At 37.1% G+C, this 18,098-nt stretch overlaps 1 protein-coding gene across 2 annotated transcripts in view; it reads right to left on the reverse strand.

Annotated features, from left to right (window-relative positions):
- ITGA2 (integrin subunit alpha 2) overlaps window positions 1-18,098 on the reverse strand; it is a 108,322-nt gene that overhangs the window by 46,639 nt on the left and 43,585 nt on the right. For both annotated transcript variants that reach the window (XM_053200762.1, XM_027076501.2), the window contains exons 4-10: window positions 15,949-16,040; window positions 12,342-12,456; window positions 12,040-12,167; window positions 9,298-9,446; window positions 4,214-4,364; window positions 3,762-3,927; window positions 1,025-1,101 (exon numbers count right to left, since the gene is read on the reverse strand). In XM_053200762.1, the coding sequence (XP_053056737.1) occupies window positions 1,025-1,101; window positions 3,762-3,927; window positions 4,214-4,364; window positions 9,298-9,446; window positions 12,040-12,167; window positions 12,342-12,456; window positions 15,949-16,040 (878 nt within the window). The remainder of the gene's footprint in view (window positions 1-1,024; window positions 1,102-3,761; window positions 3,928-4,213; window positions 4,365-9,297; window positions 9,447-12,039; window positions 12,168-12,341; window positions 12,457-15,948; window positions 16,041-18,098) is intronic.

An 18,098-nucleotide genomic window follows, 5' to 3' on the forward strand; every position in this document is an offset into this window, starting at 1 on the left:
AAGGCAGGGTTGTCAGGATGGGATTTATTATTCTTTTCAGTTTTTGATCTTAGATCGTAGAAAACACCGAAGTTACGGATTTTGGATTGAAAAATATAAGCCATTAAAAATACAGCAGGTTGGAAGATGATGTGCCCATTTTGAGGACAAGAGACCATGAAATGAAGAGAATGACTGTCATGAATGTGGGACTCTGAATCAGGGGTGCAGGAAAGGACTGCAGGAAGTGTACAAAAATCTCAGGAAGGTGTGTGCAAAATTCTCTGTGTGAGGGTTCATTTACATTTTTTTTTCCGGAGGGAAAAACCCATAACTTTTATGAGTGAGTATCTCTAACGATTGGTGATCCAGAAAAAGTTAGCACCTTTTATTCTCGAGAAAAAACCCCAAGCCGTTCCTGATCCTTGCTTCTGGCAATCAAATTCTCTGAGTTCATACTGTTCCCTAGGCTTTTCCAGTGTCACTGTGTCTGGGCCCTTTACTATCCCACCAGGACCCTGAGCAGAGTTGGAACCAGAGCCCTAGGAAGTGGATGTTTATGACAAGGAAGAATGGATTTTCTGAGCTAAGAAGACGTTGCATCTCACATGTGTCCTAACTCTTCACTTTTTCACCTATCTTCTGTCTCTGCTCTTAGAAAAGAGATACTCTGGCGACTCAGAATTCACCAATGGCAGTGCTAACAAGAGTTTGTGTGTTTTTTTTTAAATAAACTTTTCTGGTAGTTAATTGATTTAAAGGAGATTCCTGCAATGACAATCCCTTGAATTAATACAGTGCTTGTCCTTTGGAGCATTTTCTTTTTTTTTCCATAAAAACCTCTGTGAAATGCGGAAGAGAAGGCATTGTTACCCTTCACTTTTTAGTTGACAAAGCAGCAGCACAAAGAAACTAAACAACTATGACTGACAAGCTGAACGTTTGCTCACTACATGGCTCCTTTTTCCACTCCCTCTATAAAGCCGCTGTGCCCAGAAGTGTTGAGCCAAATGACAGCATGGCTGGAAGTTATCTGATTACACACCTTTTGAGGAGAGTAATCTGCGCTGAATCCCACTTGTGACATTTCCATCTGGAAGTTGTCCCCTCCTTGAATAGTACCTGCAAAAAGGTAATTTTGAGAATTATATTGCTGTCAAATTTTAAATCAGATTTTCAAACACACGTGCACACACAGATGCACGTGAACATATGCGCATGTATGCACACACACACAATGTTCTCATGGTCACTCAAAAATATTCTGGGATGGAGAAATCACTAAGAAGTATTCTAACATATATGGGAACTCGCAATACTTCCAAGATAGTGTTTGAAGTTGGTCTTAATCTTGATTATGCATTAATGCGTTTACTTGTATGCTTAGGATGTTCTTGATATCAAAAACATTCAATATAGGGGATGAGGTACGATAAAAACTGAAGTCATGGCCTTTTTTTTTTTTTTAATGTTTTTTTCAAAGTTTATTTATTTTTGGGACAGAGAGAGACAGAGCATGAACGGGAGAGGGGCAGAGAGAGAGGGAGACACAGAATCGGAAACAGGCTCCAGGCTCTGAGCCATCAGCCCAGAGCCTGACGGGGGGCTCGAACTCACGGACCGCGAGATCGTGACCTGGCTGAAGTCGGACGCTTAACCGACTGCGCCACCCAGGCGCCCCAGTCATGGCCTTTTTTAAAAAAAGTTATTATTCCTAGCTAAGAAATTAACTGAATTTTTAGCTTTTAAATATCGGTACTAGAGGCGCCTGGGTGGCTTTGTCGGTTAAGCGTCCGACTTCGGCTCAGGTCATGGTCTCACAGTCCGTGAGTTCGAGCCCCGCGTGGGGCTCTGTGCTGACAGCTCAGAGCCTGGAGCCTGTTTCAGATTCTGTGTCTCCCTCTCTCTGACCCTCCCCCATTCATGCTCTGTCTCTCTCTGTCTCAAAAATAAATAAACGTTAAAAAAAATTTAAAAAAAATAAATATCGGTACTAATAAGTGTACACATATCTCAGATGCAGTTGGAAGAGCCAGGTAGCTGACATGTCATGAAGACTAAACAGACAGATATTTGGGTGAGGTTTTAGGATCCAGGATTCAAGACTGAGTAGGAATTTTACCAGTTGGGCAGTTTGTCCTACTTCTACATATGTGCCTGCCTCTGACACCAGAGCTGTAGGACTTGGTATGGTCAAAATGGTTACATTTCATTAGTCTTCACAAAAAGGAATAAGTTCCTAGACCAACAATTTGACATAGAGAGTAATACATATAATATATAACATGACACAGTCACTTGTTTAGAAGATGTAATAATTTACAAAGGATGATAAGAGATTCATTTTCTTTAAGATTTTATTTTTAAGTAATTGCTACTCCCAATACGTGGCTCAAAATCACAACCCCGAGATCAGGAGTCACATGCTCCACTGACTGTGCCAGCCAAGTGCCCCAAGACAATTTTTAATAAAGTAGCGCAGTGCTTCCCCAAAATCCATAATAGCAGATAAGGCACAAAATAATTTCTAATTGGCATTTAGGTTGAATTGTGATTATTCATGTCAATGCCACCACAAACAAGTGTAAGTTGTACCATAGGAAGCCAAATAATTTTATATTATCTCAGAGCACATTGGATTTGGATTTTGATGCTGATTTAAACAGCTTAGAAGTATCATCAGATGTTTAAAGAAGCAATAATATTTTTTGGATAGAAGACTCCAGTGGACAATCAGGAAATAAAGAGAAGACTCAGGAATTAATGCTTAATTTATGCAATGCCCCTGGACCCAGCTTCTGAAAGATACCTGATATATAGCAGGTGCTCAATAAAATAGGCTCTTTACTGCTGAGAGTTATTTGAACTAATGACCAGGAATCAGAATTTGGATCATGTGGGATTTTTTACCAACTGGGAAATGTGTTCCAAACAGTGAGTTCTTAAACGTGGAGTATTTCTACACCGACTAGACCTTCCAAGGCCATATAAGTAAATTATTGTAGATCTGGTAAATAACATATTTCCTTGAAATCTGAACTATTAAAAATCTTCACTATACTTTTCTAACTTAAAAAAATTTTTTTTAACCTTTGTTTGTTTTTGTGAGACAGAGAGAGACACAGTACAAGTGAGGGAGGGGCAGAGAGAGAGAGGGAGGCACAGAATCCGAAGCAAGCTCCAGGCTCTGAGCTGACAGCCCAGAGCCTGATGCAAGGCTCGAACTCATGAACCGTGAGATCATGACCCGAGCCAAAGTCAGCACCCCTATACTTTTCTAACCTTAAATGTATACATGTTTGTTGTAAACAAATTCAAGAATTTCAGAAATTATATAATAGGATAGAAAGACAAAACTTTTTATGATTATAAAATATGTAGTGTAAAAAATTGTAAAACTATTTACAATTATAATAGATATTACTAAATTGCCCTCCCCCCCAAAGCTATACAATTTATAATCTTATCAATAGTATATGAGCTTCTCTGCTTCCCCATAATATCTCCAAGATCATATATTACTAATCGTTGTTATCCTCTAGGCACAAAGTAACATTGACTTAATTTATATTTTAAAACAATTACTGAAATTGGGAATATTTTCTTATGTTTACTAGCCATTTGTATCTTCTATAAACTATTTATTCATGTTGTCTACTTTTCTTGCTGATTCATCGGAGTCCTTTCATATAAGGTATACAAGTTAACATTATTAGAGTAAATATACAGTAATAAAATCAAGAATTCTCGAAAAAAGTTTTTGAAAGATGGAGTTCTTTTACCTTCAATGCTAAAAATTTGTTCTCCTAGTGTCCCAGCCTTTTCTAGTAGAGCTGCTTCATCAGACACGTTGAAAAAATATCTTTCTGTTGGAATACTGGCAATTGCTTTAATTTCTTTTATTAAATTTTTGGTGTCAAGGGCATTTCTGTTTAAGTACCCAAGAACCTTGAAAATAGAGACAGAGAGAAAAAAGGTCATTATAGCTGTGCTCCACTATCCCATTATACTTTCTAGTATTATATTTCTGAACAGAATGGAGCCTCTGGAGAAGTAAATCCATAACCCTGTAGTCAATGGGACTGAAAATCAACAAGACGTGGAGACAGAGTAAAAATTTTCTTTTCCTATAAAGCTGTGAGCAGCCAATGAGAGCGTGCGGTCTTGGGAAGTGATGTTACAAAGGAGCACTCACCCATTAACTGAAAGACAACTAAAAAGAAAATCTACTTACCGCTATGCCAAACCTCAGTATATTGTCATTGTTGCATTCATCAATCACGGCCTTCAGCATTGAACCGTCATGTGATTCACCATCAGTTACAACCACCATTACTTTGGTAGCACCTGGTCGTCCTCCAGCAGCTGCTGCATATGCAAAATCTCTGTGGCAGACAAAATTAAAAACTCACTATCAAAAGATGAAGCTAATATGTGGACCTCTGGTTAGAAATTTAACTTCTTCATGAAGTTAGTTCTGAAACTAACTTCTTTGAGCATGATCTATTGTGACTTGGAATTTATCTCTATGTCAGTTCTGGTGACATATTTACCTACATTCTATTTGCAGCCTAAAGGGAAATAGATATACATCTTGCATAGTTTTCATGGTATGTGCGTGTGTGTGTGTGTGTGTGTGTGTGTGTGTGTGTGTGTGTGTGCGTGTGTGTGTATTTGTGCGCACGTGCATGTATTTACATCAAGAATCCTTAGAATTATCTTCTGATAAGAAAAAATTCATTAATACTAATTAACAGAACAAAGATATTCAATCCTGTCACCAATTTTACTCATTGGATCTGCATTTACTTTTCAATACAAAATTGTTCTTTAAAGAGTAGTAAGTACAGTTGACAAAACAATTTCAAAGCATTTGGAAAGATATATATATATATATATATATATATATATATATATATATATATATACATACATACACACACATGTGTGTGTGTTGAGAGAGAGAGAGATTGAGAGAGAGAGAGAGAGAGAGAGAGAGAGAGAGAGAAAGTGTGTGTGTGTGTGTGTGTGTGTGTGTGTGTGTGTGTGTGTGTGAGTGTGAGTGGGGTCTGGGGCAAAGACAGAGGGAGAGAGAGAATCCCAAGCAGGCTCCCCTAACAGCGTGGAGCCTGATGCAGGGCTCCATCTCATGAACCATGAGATCATGACCTGAGTAGAAATCAAGAGTCAGACGCTTCACTGACTGAGACACCCAGAAGCCCCTGGAAAGGTACAAAATAAAAATGTAGGGGCACCTGGGTCTCTCATCAGTCAGTTAAGCACCTGACTTCAGCTCAGGTCATGATCTCACAGTTTGTGAGTTCAAGCCCCACACAGGGCTCTCTGCTGTCACTGCAGAGCCTGCTTCAGATCCTCTGTCTCCTCCTTTCTGCCCCTTCCCTGCTCACATGCCCACACACACACTCTCTCTCACAAATAAACGTTTTTTAAAAATGTGACACCAAAACACTGTTACAAAGGAAACCATTTTTATCAATTTATGTTCCCTTATAGAAAACATTTTCTTTAGATGTATGTACATAGTCTATTCCTCAAACATTCACACAAATGGGGGCATAGTCTATACACTTGTTTTTCATTTTCATGGAGCTCTTTCTATACCAGCACATACAAAGCTCTCCTTTTTTAATGGCTGCATAATATCTCATTATTTGGGGGTAACCATAGTTTAACCAATTCCTCATTATTGTGCATTTAGGGCATTTTGAGTTTTACAAGTAATACTGTAATAAATGTCTTTGTGTATGTATCTCGGCATACTTTTCCAACTGTGTCATTAGGATAAAATCTTAGTAGTGAAACTACTGGGACAAAGGATTTACACATTTCAAATTTGGACAGATATTGCCAGATTGTCCTCTAAAAATTTCCACCAATTTATATTACGATAATGTAAAAAAATGCAAGTTTCTCCATCTCCTTTCCTTAACAATGAGGATTATTAAACTTTTAAATTGAGGGCATTTTGATAACTGAGAAATAATATATCATTGTTTTAATATGTACTTTTTCATTATGAAGAGATAATGAGCATTTTATATTAGCCATTTATATTTTTTCTCTATGAATTCTTGATTTTTCTTTATCTTTGTCCATTTTTCTTTGTATTGTTCATTATTTTTCTAATTAATAAGATCTTTGTTAGTCAAGAAAATTATCTTTTGTCATATATATATAAATATTTTCTTCAGTTCATTAATCTTTTAAATAGAAATTTAGTATTTTGATACAATCAATTTCATTAACTTTTTATGTGTTTATTTTATATTTGACATGGTATTTTAAAAGGATTTCTTATCTCTATGACTTGTTTCTTTTTTTTATTTAAAAAAATTTTTTAATGTTTATTTATTTTTGAGAGACAGAGAGAGACAGCATGAGTGGGGGAGGGGGAAGAGATAGAGAGGGAGACTCAGAATATGAAGCAGGCTCCAGGCTCTGAGCTGTATGACTTGTTTCTTTTAATCACCCAGTTTCTCATAGTCTTTTAATAATTCCATTTTCCTAGATTTAAATTTTTGGTGCAGCTGAAATTTATTTTGATTTGACTGAGTCAGGGATTCAGCTTTATTTTGTTTTTAGATGGGTATCCGGTTGTCCAATAACATTTTCTCTGTCTACTGGATTCTCTTTTTGTATTTCTTTCTGAGGAATGCCACCCACTCCTTTGGACTACCTACCACCTATATGATGACACCTGAAAGTCTACATCTTTTTCCATTTATTACTCTCATTTCAAATTTATGTATTCAATGCCTGCTAAATATTTTCACCTGAATGTGTAAAGGACACTTTAATTTCAGTATGTTTAACACTGAGAATATCATTTTAATCCCTAAAACTTTCCTGTATTCTATATAGAATGTAGAAGGATAGAAAAAGATTTTATATTTGTCACCCAAATTTGAATACAGTACTTACATGAAATATTTGTTGAGGGAATTATACTCTTTATGAACTCATGCATGATTATAAGATTTCTGAGGGTAGAAACTGTGCCTCATTTGTTCCAATTACCTTCAGGTCTTAGAATAATAGATGATAACCATAGGCACACAATGAAATAAGATAAATGAAAAATGGCAATATTTACTAAAACAGTGTCAGAATTCTATTTGATGTTGTAAAGAAACAGACCAAAAAAAAAAAAAAAAAGAAAGAAAGAAAGAAAAGAAAAGAAAAAGAGAAAGAAAGGTAATTAAATTCTGGAAGATGTGAGTAAGCAGTTAAGTGATTCTCACTCAGGGTAACTGTGTGCTTCAGTGAGTTAAGTGTCCGAGTTTGACTCAGGTCATGATCTCATGGTTCGTGAGTTTGAGCCCTGCGTCAGACTCCGTGCTGACAGCTCAGAGCCTGGAGCCTGATTCAGATTCTGAGTCTCCCTCTCTCTCTGCCCCTGCCCTGCTTGCGCTCTCTCTCTTTCTCAAAAACAAACATTAAAAAAATAATAAAGAAGTAAAAAAAAAAAAAGAAGTTAAGTAATTCTCTTAACAGCAGCAAGATTTCTATTAGCTTGGGAAATAGTGTAAGAGAGAGATGATAGGGAGAAAACCGAAGTTCTAAAAGGACAATAAAAGCTAAAAAAAAGTCACATCTTCAGACAGTGACCATTCTTCTTGAGAGGAAAGCTTACCAGGTCCCCAGGCTCCTTACAGGTAAAAATACCACATCCATACTTTCTGTTGAAAACACAAGCCCTCTGCAGTCTGTAGCTTCTTCTAGGCCATTTTCTATGTCAACCTACTTTTCCTCTGAGACTAGTTTACTGGCCTATAAAGGGCACTTCACCAAAAGGCAATGCACTGGCCAGCAGAGATAGCGTGGCCCAAAAGAACATCTCAATGGGGACAATAGAGATTAACCAAACCAATCATATCTTCTCATCTGCTTATGAGACATATAGGGAAAGTCAATGGTTGATAGAAACAGCAACTACAATATACATCCAGAAAAATGAGCGGATACAATAGGAAATGCAGAAATAGAAAGGACAGGATGTGGTGACTGACCAGATGTGTGCGATTAAGAAAGAACAGAAAGAATAAAGAAAACCAGCAAGTGTTTACTTTGAATGCCTGGGGGAAAGGTGGTGGCATGAGTCAAACGGCAAAGTCAGGAGCATGGGCAGGGAAAAGAATAAGGCTGGTTTAGGATGTATTGAATTTGATAAGTGAGCCAACACTCCAAATTAAATATACCCAGCATCAACTGAATGCCTGTGTGGATTTTTGGGAGGGAATTCAGAATGACTACATAGCAATGCGGTGACCCACACAGGGCTAATGTGGATGCCATGAGAGTGGAGACAATGCCCAAGAGAAAAGAGCTATAAAAAAAAAAAAAAGAGGGCTCTGTTTAGTAAAGAAAAGATAGGAAAAGGAGCCAGTGAAGAGGCAAAATTGTTGACAAAAAGCTGGCAGGGATTCTAGAAGTTTGTGATGTCATGGCAACTGGGGCTGGAATAACAGTTTGTGGTCGTCGTCAGCAAATGGCAAGGGAAGCTAAAGATGATGAGGTTTGAGGCAGGACCACTGGGTTGTTGGCTGATAAAGAGAGCTACGTTCACCTGGTGGCAAGCCATATGTTTCAAGGAAGTGGGGGGGGGGGGCGGGAAATAGACAATTTTTCAAGGAGTTATGGTAGTTGAAGGAAGAAATGCACAAGATGACAAAGGCAGGAGGTAGGCTTAAAGGAAGGTGAAGTTATTGTTCTCATTTATTTTTTAACAATAGGAGAGTCTTTAGCATTTTTGTAAAGGTATATGATTAAAAGGAGCTCTGAGAAAACAGAGACACTGAGCTAAAAATTAAGAGAGGGTTATACAGTTGCAACATTCACACCACCCGGACTGTAATAAGTATAGTGAGCCCAGTCCATTCAATTCATACTCCAAGTTCATAAACATGTAAGATTCTATGGCCCTTCTTAATGTGCATGAAGGGCTCCATTAGCTCAAGTTGTCTGTGGCCTTGATAAATACTAACAAATAATTGGAGATTGCTCCATTTCCTACTTAACCTAAGGTCTTTTAATGTTGTTTCCTTTACTTTATATAAAATCTTCTTCAAAAGTCATGGAATATTTTATAAAAATCCTAGAAATCTAAGACTTTAAAATTTCATTTCCTAGTGCCTTCTCAAAGTGTTCAAATGACAGAATGTTTGAACTTTTCTTAATTACTTCTGATTTAAGTGTGGGCACTAAGTATGTTATTTTTCTTTGTCTCTTTTTCTTCTTTCTTACTTAAAAGCACTTCTATTTTATCAAAATATTTGGGCTATTTACATTATAACTTACTTTGCATATTGAATTGCTTTGAATGTATTTGTGAGATCTCCACCAAATTGGTATGTCCGGGATGTTGCTTCAATCATTGCAGCTTTGGTTTTGAAAGTGTTCAGGTTAAATACAACTCTTGGTATGTTGGCATACTGAATTAACCCCACCTTCAAGAAAGCATAAGTGTATTAAAGGCTTGTCATTAAGTTATAAATAATTTCTAATTAACCAATAGAAATCAAAATCAAAAGTGCATTTGAAGTGGGACGATAGTATTTGATATGCATTTTCAATTTTGTTCTTAAGAATAGCTATTTTTCTTCCAATGGAATGACTTCTTTGTTAGAGGCTGTTAGTTACAGCAGTAGTATTTGTTGATAAGCAAGATCATGTCCTATCATATATGATTTGGTTCTCAAGAGTAATATTTATAGATTTTTGACTATAATAGTTATAGATTATCTAGTAATGGATTTTTAAGCAGTGTCTTATAATATTTTAATATGGATAATATTAGAATCCAGTTCATAACAGAAAGATTAAAATGATATAAACTTCCTGATCAACAATGTATATATACATGTAAACAATTATAAGCAGTCACAGATGGAAGATAACAGCTCATCAATTAAAAACAGGTGCCAAATAAACAAAGACTTATATTTGAAAATGAAAGAAAAAAAGAGTGAGCTAATCAAAACAGTCAATTTGAATGCATTTATTGTTCTGGATTTCCTCTAATCACAGACTTTAGCATCTTTGGAAGAAAGCTGCTATATGTGCAAGCAGGCAGGAGGTTTTTGGCCTTCAGAGAAAATGCCATTAGAGAGTCTCATCTGAGAAATCTGACAGATGGAACAACTTCTGAACAAGGTTGGGGCACATACCCTAATTCTTTAGATCAAGAAGGCCAAATACTTCTATTAATGTCCTTATTCTCAGCACTGAAATCATCCTCTGTGCATAGGAGTTGGGGGCTTCTAGAATAGGAAGTAGCAACAAGAGGTCAGTATTGTAAAAGGGTCCTTAAGATAGAGGTCAGTACGTAAGGAAGGTGGAAGGGGCAAGGCCTGGATTTCTGAGTTCAATCAGCTACTTTTGCTAGGAAGCAACGAAGTAGGCACTGGGAAGATGTGAAAAATATATTTGTGGAGCCTTCTCTTTAGGACAGGATGTAAGACTTGAGAGAGAGGACAGGATCAAAAATCACTCTATGAATTTCAAAGTCTACTATGAGAGGAAGATGGTATGACAGTCCCAAAACTCCTGTGTGAGAAAGGGGAATAATGACTAGAAGACTTAAGGAAATGTAGTATATTAGGACTTACAGAAAGGTCAAATTTAGATGGTAAGAAAAAGAGACTGTGTAAATCACCTCTAGAGATGAAGAAAATGCATGGGGGTAGGAAGACAAGAAGAGGAAGGCCATGAATTCCATTCAAGAGACTATTAAATATAGTAAGTCATGTTATGGGGTAAGTCCATTCAGAGATGGATAAAACAAGCAGATACCTAGGAAAACTTCTCTTATAATGGGACCTTAACAGGATGCTATCCAGAAAGTAATGCTATACCTGGTCTGATTCATAGAATTTTCTGGTAAAAGCCCACAGTGAAACCTCCAAATATTTGGTGAACATTAATGTCCTCTTAGTATTGAAAAGCAACATCAATGGAAAACGTATAATAATATTTTGTAATACTGTACAGGAAAGCAGAAAATCAAATTTCAATATAGCTAACTGTGAAGCATTTAGGGGAAGATGTTCCAACAATTGTTACTAGATGTTGGACACAAGGCATCAGATGACAGGAACAACCCAAGAATATACACTGGGAACTCTGTCAACTGGCTCTGTTGATATTGGTTCAACCAGAATGACCGTGAAAGGGCAAATCCAATAGGGGAGAAAGAAAGAAGACCCAGAACTTTAACAATAAATGTTATTCAGTTTTCTGGAAGCGTGAAGCTTCTGTTCCTGAGTTTTGGATGCCTATCTCAAGAAGATAGAAAAGCAAATTAAAGACTCCTTAAAACATGGAGAGCTATACAAAATTATTAAAAAGTCTTATTCTGTGTCAAAAAGCAAGGGCTGAGTAAAATATGATAAAAGACTAAAAAATAACAAGATAGGATTATGCTGTTTATAGACTTAAAAATGTTCATTTTTGAGAGGGAGGGAGAGAGAGAGAGAGAGAGCATGTGGGAGTACGTATGGGGGAGGGGAAGAGAAAGAGGGGACAGAGGAGCTGAAGCAGGTTCTGTGCTGAGAGCCTGATGCAGGGCTCGAACTCATGAACTGTGAGATCATCAGTCTGATGCTTAATGGACTGAGCCACCCAGGCGCCTATTGACTGTCTATTGACTTCTCTACAAAAATCCCAGAAATTCAAGGACAACAAAAGAAATTAATTATTAGTCCAAGTGGCTGTCAAGAAAATACTACATATTGGATTTTAAAATGTATTGATAAATTCGTAAGTTATAGGACGGAAAAATAAGCAGCTGAAAAAGATGAAAATGCTACATCCTATATCTGATGCCTGTCAGAAATAGAAATCTAAGCTCAAAGACCAACACTGGGCAACGTCATAGACAGAACAACTCAATGTAGTGCAAATTTCAATTAACTGTCAAGGTTAACATTAAATGCATTTAACGTGGGGATTTGACAAATGCAAATATTAAGACCTCATATCTAAGAATATTTTCTTAGAAAGAAATCTGTGGGTTAGTGTATGTATTATTCATGTCCATACCTGTGTCTTTGTGGGGCCTATATCCAGGCCTTGGACAAATTTTTCCAAAAAATTCTTTACTGCATCCCAGGGATAAATACTGTTTGACTCATCACATACAACCACAACATCTATGAGGGAAGGGCAGGCTACACAGGAAAAGATGAAAGAAACAGATTGCCGTTGTTAATTCACTCTTCACACTTATATGCAAATAGGACAAAGTAAAATGGACTTGAGAGGGGTTGGGTGGTACTTGATAAATCCCGCCTCTGCCCTTCATGTAAGGTATTGCTCGGACCCTCTGCACATTCATCACTTACTCTGAACTGCAGGTGCAAAGCTGGCCAAGAGCTGAAAATTGGGACTGATATCAGAACAAACACCAGTTGCATAATACTGGCTTCCGCATTGCTGTGCCCACAGGGGACCACACGTCTTCAAAGAAATGAGAACAATGACAAAACACATGGAAAATGTTAGTCTTCTACTTCTCCATTTGTAAAACTTAGAGATCATTTCTTTTTTCTTTCTTTCTTTCTTTCTTTCTCTTTCTTTCTTTCTTTCTTTCTTTCTTTCTTTCTTTCTCTTTCTTTCTTTCTTTCTTTCTTTCTTTCTTTCTTTCTTTCTTCTTTTCTTTCTTTCTCTCTCTCTTTCTTTTTCTTTCTTTCTTTCTCCCTCTCTCTCTCTCTCTCTCTCTCTCTTTCTTTCTTTCTTTCTTCCCCCCCCCCCCCCCCCCCGAGATCATTTCTGTGGTTTCACAAGATACTAGAAATTGTCAACTCTTGAAACTATCGGGTCAAAAAAGCCTCTGAGAGAAAGTGCCTCAGAAAGAAAGAACAAACAGAAGGGAGGGAGAAGATAGCAGCTGGGCTGGGAGACAGGTGTCAGCGGTGTAGGGAGGGGACCCTCAGGTCACCGAACTAGAGAAAGGAGGTGCTTTCCTTCATCATTTGTCTCTCAGTTATCTGGACTTCAGGGGCTTTATCTATAAACAAGGATAATCATATCTACTATCATGCAAGGTGTTGTGAAGATTAAATGGTTCTCTAGATGTAAAGCATTTAGAACAGTGTGGGGTAAATAACACATGGCACATAGTTGTTAGCCAGTATCACTACAGTTGTTATTCTTTTTTTCCCCCCAAAGTTTATTTATTTACTCACTCTGACGGAGAGGGAGCGCAGGGGGGTGGGGTGCAGAGAGAGAGAGAGAGAGAGAGAGAGAGAGAGAGAGAGAGAGAGAGGAAGAAGAGAATCCCAAGCAGTCTCCATGCTGTGCTGTTAGTGCAGAGCCCGATGGCGGGGTGGGGGTGGGGGTGGGGACTCAAACCCATGAACTGTGAGATCATGGCCTGAGCCGAAATCAAGAGTTGGATGCTTACCCGACTGAACCCCAGGTTTCCCTACTGTTATCTTGAACAAAGGTTATACTATTCACTTTTACTATTGTATTATATGTATACTACCACTTATTCTATTCAGCGGAAACCATGAAACCACAAGCCCCAGGATCAGGCAGGAACCTAAGAGTGCTCTGGGCTGGTATAGATGCCATGGTAAATGAAGAGTCCAGGTGTCATACACAAGGGCAGGCCACCATGGCTCCTGCCCATTGCCAGCCTTGCCAGATCTTCCAAATTTTCAAGGAGAGTCCAAGAGGACAAATTCTTTGGGAAAATCCACTAAATAAACACAAATGAGGTACATGAACTGCCAGCTTTTAATGATGTTATAAAGTATTTGAGGACTTCTGATCCCCCTATTTCCACTGCCTAAAAGTCATCCAAGCTGGCACTTGTCTCCTTGCCCACATCATACATACTCCAATTCTTAATATCTCCATTAACCCAATCTCAGATCTTTCCTTTTCATCAGCCTTTCAATGTCAACACTCCTGATAAAATTGTGATTAAATCACACCAGAAAAACACTACATTAAATCCTGTTAGAACTGCTAGATGTAAAAGGAGAAAAATGGGAAAGAGAAGTCTAGTTAAGATCCTAAAGAGCATCTACAAGTTTAACATTATGTAAAGCTCTGGTTCAATTATTAAAATTTGACAAAAAAGTATGAACCTGCAAAAAAAAAAAAAACAATTGGAAGAATAAAAGGGAATTTGTTTGACCCAGTTTAATTGCTGGTTGCTCAAAGGAAAAGCAGCTGTGGTCATAGTTCATGCTCAGTGAATAATCCATAGTTCTTCCTCCTATAACACTACTTCATGATGCCAATTAGTTAAGGGAAAAATCACAATTGATGCCTTTGATTAGTTTACCAAATAATGAATACCAATTATGTTGATTAGTATAATCAATCCCCATCCCCAAGTTGGTTTTTTAAAATCACCTTGAAAAATAATAACTCAGGAAGTGTTCAAGAATTTTTTTTTTGTTTTAAAAGCAATGGAAAACAGCATTAAGAAGTTGAAATTAGAATATGCCAATTGTTAATGCCAGAACTACATTCCTGCTTTAAGCCCAGAACTTAAGCAGTTTCAAAAAAATGTGATGATTGTCAGCCTTTTCCACATAATTCTTAAGAGTATCTTAAGATTTTGACCTTTTAGGTATGTAAAGGAAGCTTTGGATTTTTTTTTCTTTTTTTTCCCTCTCTCTCCTTCCCTCTCTCTTCCCTCCTTCTCTGCTTGCTACATTGGTTGTTAAATTAATGTCTTAAATTCTCTTGCAATTTTATTTTACTTTATCTGAAGTTACAAATTGAAAATTTAGAAGTACGTCCTGTAATCCCTATATCTCAATATGTTCCTTTTCTTAAATTTATTCAACCTCAAAAGCAAATAAGCAAACAAAAAGAGACGAAAACAATCCTATTTTTAAAACTTTAGAATATCATGAACAATGAAGATTCATTGCACTATTTATTTATGCTTTGAATTACACATATTATAAGTAATATCTGAGTTATTGAGTGGTACCAATGTTTGAATACTAATATCTATTAGTAAAAGGAGAATGACATTGTTCAAAATTAATTATATTCTTAGAATAGTTAAGTTATACATCTAGGCTTTTGAGTTAGCATGTCGATGGTATAGACATAACTAATATAAAGTTAAATTAAGTTTTCTATGGCTATTTTAACAGGGCAGTAAATATAACTAGGATCATCTATATGCTGGTGGAAATGTCTAGTAAGATTGGGTTTTTATTTGCCTCAAAAACTTTTTTTTTGGCATGTGATGGTTTTCATTTTTTTATATAGTCAAATTAATCTTTTCAACAATTTCCTATATTATTTCTTCTGTTAGTTCCAAGCTTATAAATTTTCTAAAATTTTCATTTTCTTCCAGTTTTTTACATTAACTCTAATCCACTTGAAAGTATATTTGGATATACAAGTTATTAAACAATTAGTTGTCCCCAAACCACTTGTTAAAGAAGGTATTTCTATTTCACTGACTTGTAATGTTTTCTCACAGCATTCTAGAAACTCAATGAGAATAAACACTAACATGAAATAAGATGAGGGACCAAGACATGACTTAAATGATATCAGATTTGCCAAAGGGTTATAGCAAATGGTTAAAGACAGAAATACTCTTCAGCCTGGAAATGCACTCTCTGAATTAGCAGTACCTATCTTAAAATTCCTATGGGAAGAAGAAACAGGACCTGGAATTATGTTGTTATCAACAAATGCTAAGCACACTTTCCAAGGGCAAAGGATTGGTGTTCTTTTTGCTGCTTTCTTCTAAGACATTCTATGGCAATGGTTTTACTGGGTATCTTAATAAGCCTATATACCAATACATAGGTATGTCACGTTGGATATCCACATGGTATGATTTATGCCAAAGCAAACTCTAATATTTAAATGTCAAGATTTGATTTGATAGGTAGGATGGCGAGAAGACACTAACTTCACACTTTCTTGAGACAGATGAGAATTTGAAAGGTAAATACTCACGAGAAATCCTCCGGTTCCTACGTTCCTTGTGAGTGTCAAGCCAAGGCTCATGTTGGTTTTCATTTCGGTAACATTGGGAATGCTTGTGGCAGCTTTCAGAGAAAAAGATTTTAAAAAGTGAATAAATCGTTGCCATTTATTTAAAGTTGTTAAAAAAAAATCACACTCATGTTTATATGTAGCATTGAGTTTAGTGTCATATATCCAGGTACTCACGTTATATATTCACATGTACAGAAATGAAGGACCTTCAGTGATCTGGCAGCTCATACATTTAAATGTGTGAGGCTACAGAATGTAAGATATTGGGGGTGGTATCTGAAAGGGCATGACTTATAGGCATTTAAGTTTAAAATTTTTAAAAACAAAGTGCTAGCCAAACAAAACACATCTGAGGACACTATTTGGTTTCCGATTTGCCAACCCCCACTCTTTTCAAGGTCACAAGGGCTCCATGTAATGCTTTATTCTGGATCAGAAAAAAAATATCTCTAAAGTGTTATTTAAAAACAGCATATATATACAGAGAAAGACAGATACCATATGTTTTCACTCTTATGTGGATCCTGAGAAACTTAACAGGAACCCATGGGAGAGGGGAAGGAAAAAAAGAGGTTAGAGTGGAAGAGAGCCAAAGCATACGAGACTCTTAAAAACTGAGAACAAACTGAGGGCTGATGGGGGGGGGGTGGGAGGGAAGGGAGGATGGGTGATGGGTACTGAAGAGGGCATCTTTTGGGATGAGCACTGGGAACCAATTTGACCATAAATTTCATATATTAAAAAAAATAATAAAATAAAAAAATAAAAATGGCATATAGTGGAATCTGGCCCAAAGCAGTAGTGAGTGAATTTTAAAAGGAAATTCTGAAAGGATGCTCAAATCACTCATCATCAGGGAAATACAAATCAAAACCACAATGAGGTACCACTTCCCGCCTGTCAGAATGGCTAAAATTAACAACACAGGAAACAACAGATGTTGACAAGGATGCGGAGAAAGGCGAACCCATTTGTATGTTGGTTGTGGTGTAGTCACTCTGGAAAGGAGTATGGAGGTTCCTCAAAAAATTAAAAATACTGGGCACCTGAGTGGCTCAGTCACTTAAGTGTCTGACTTTGCTCAGGTCATGATCTCATGGTTTGTGAGTTTAAGTCCCATATCCAGCTCTATGCTCTCAGCACAGAGCCTGCTTTGGAACCTCTGTCTCCCTCTCTTTCTGCCTCTCTCCCACTCATTCTCTCTCAAAAATAAGTAAACATTAAAATAATTAAAAATAGACCTACCCTATCTATGATTGCCCTGCTAGGTATTTATCTAAAGGATACTAAAATGCTGATTCGAAGGGGCACATGCACCCCGATGTTTACAGCAGCACTACCAACAGTAGCTAAATTATGGAAAGAGCCCAAATGTCCAACAACGGATGAATGGGTAAAGAAGATGTAGTATACATATGTGTGTGTGTGTGTGTAAATATATATATACATACATGTATGTATATATATATATTGGAATATTACTTGGTGATCAAAAAGAATGAAATTTTGCCATTTGCAACAGGTGGATAGAACTGGAATATATTATGATAAGTGGAATAAGTCAGTCAGAGAAAGGCAAATACCATATGATTTCATTCATATGTAGAATTTAAATAAGAAAATTAACATAGAGGAAGGGAAGGAAAAGTAAGTTAAAAACACAGAGGGAGGCAAACCATAAGAGACTCTTAAATACAGAGAACAAACTGGGGGTTGTTGGAGGAGTGTTGGGTGGGGGAATGGGCCAAATGGGTTATGGGCATTAAGGAAGGCATTTGTTGGGATGAGCACTGGATGTTGTATTTAAGTGATGAATTACTCAATTCTACTCCTGAAACCATTAATACACTATATAGTAACTAACTTGGATTTAGAAAAAAGATTTTAATGTTTATTTAGTTTTGAGAGAGAGAGAGAGACAGAGTGTGAGCAGGGGAGGGGCACAGAGAGAGAAGGAAGCACAGAATCTAAAGCAGGCTACAGGTTCTGAGCTGTCAGCCAAAGACTGATATGGGGCTTGAACTCACGAACTGCAAGATCATGACCTGGGCTGAAGTCAGACACTCAACCGACTGAGTCACCCGGGTGCCCCCACTAACTTGGATTTA

The sequence above is a fragment of the Acinonyx jubatus genome, chromosome A1 (genome assembly GCF_027475565.1).
Source record: "Acinonyx jubatus isolate Ajub_Pintada_27869175 chromosome A1, VMU_Ajub_asm_v1.0, whole genome shotgun sequence".
Taxonomy (NCBI): Eukaryota; Metazoa; Chordata; class Mammalia; order Carnivora; family Felidae; genus Acinonyx; species Acinonyx jubatus.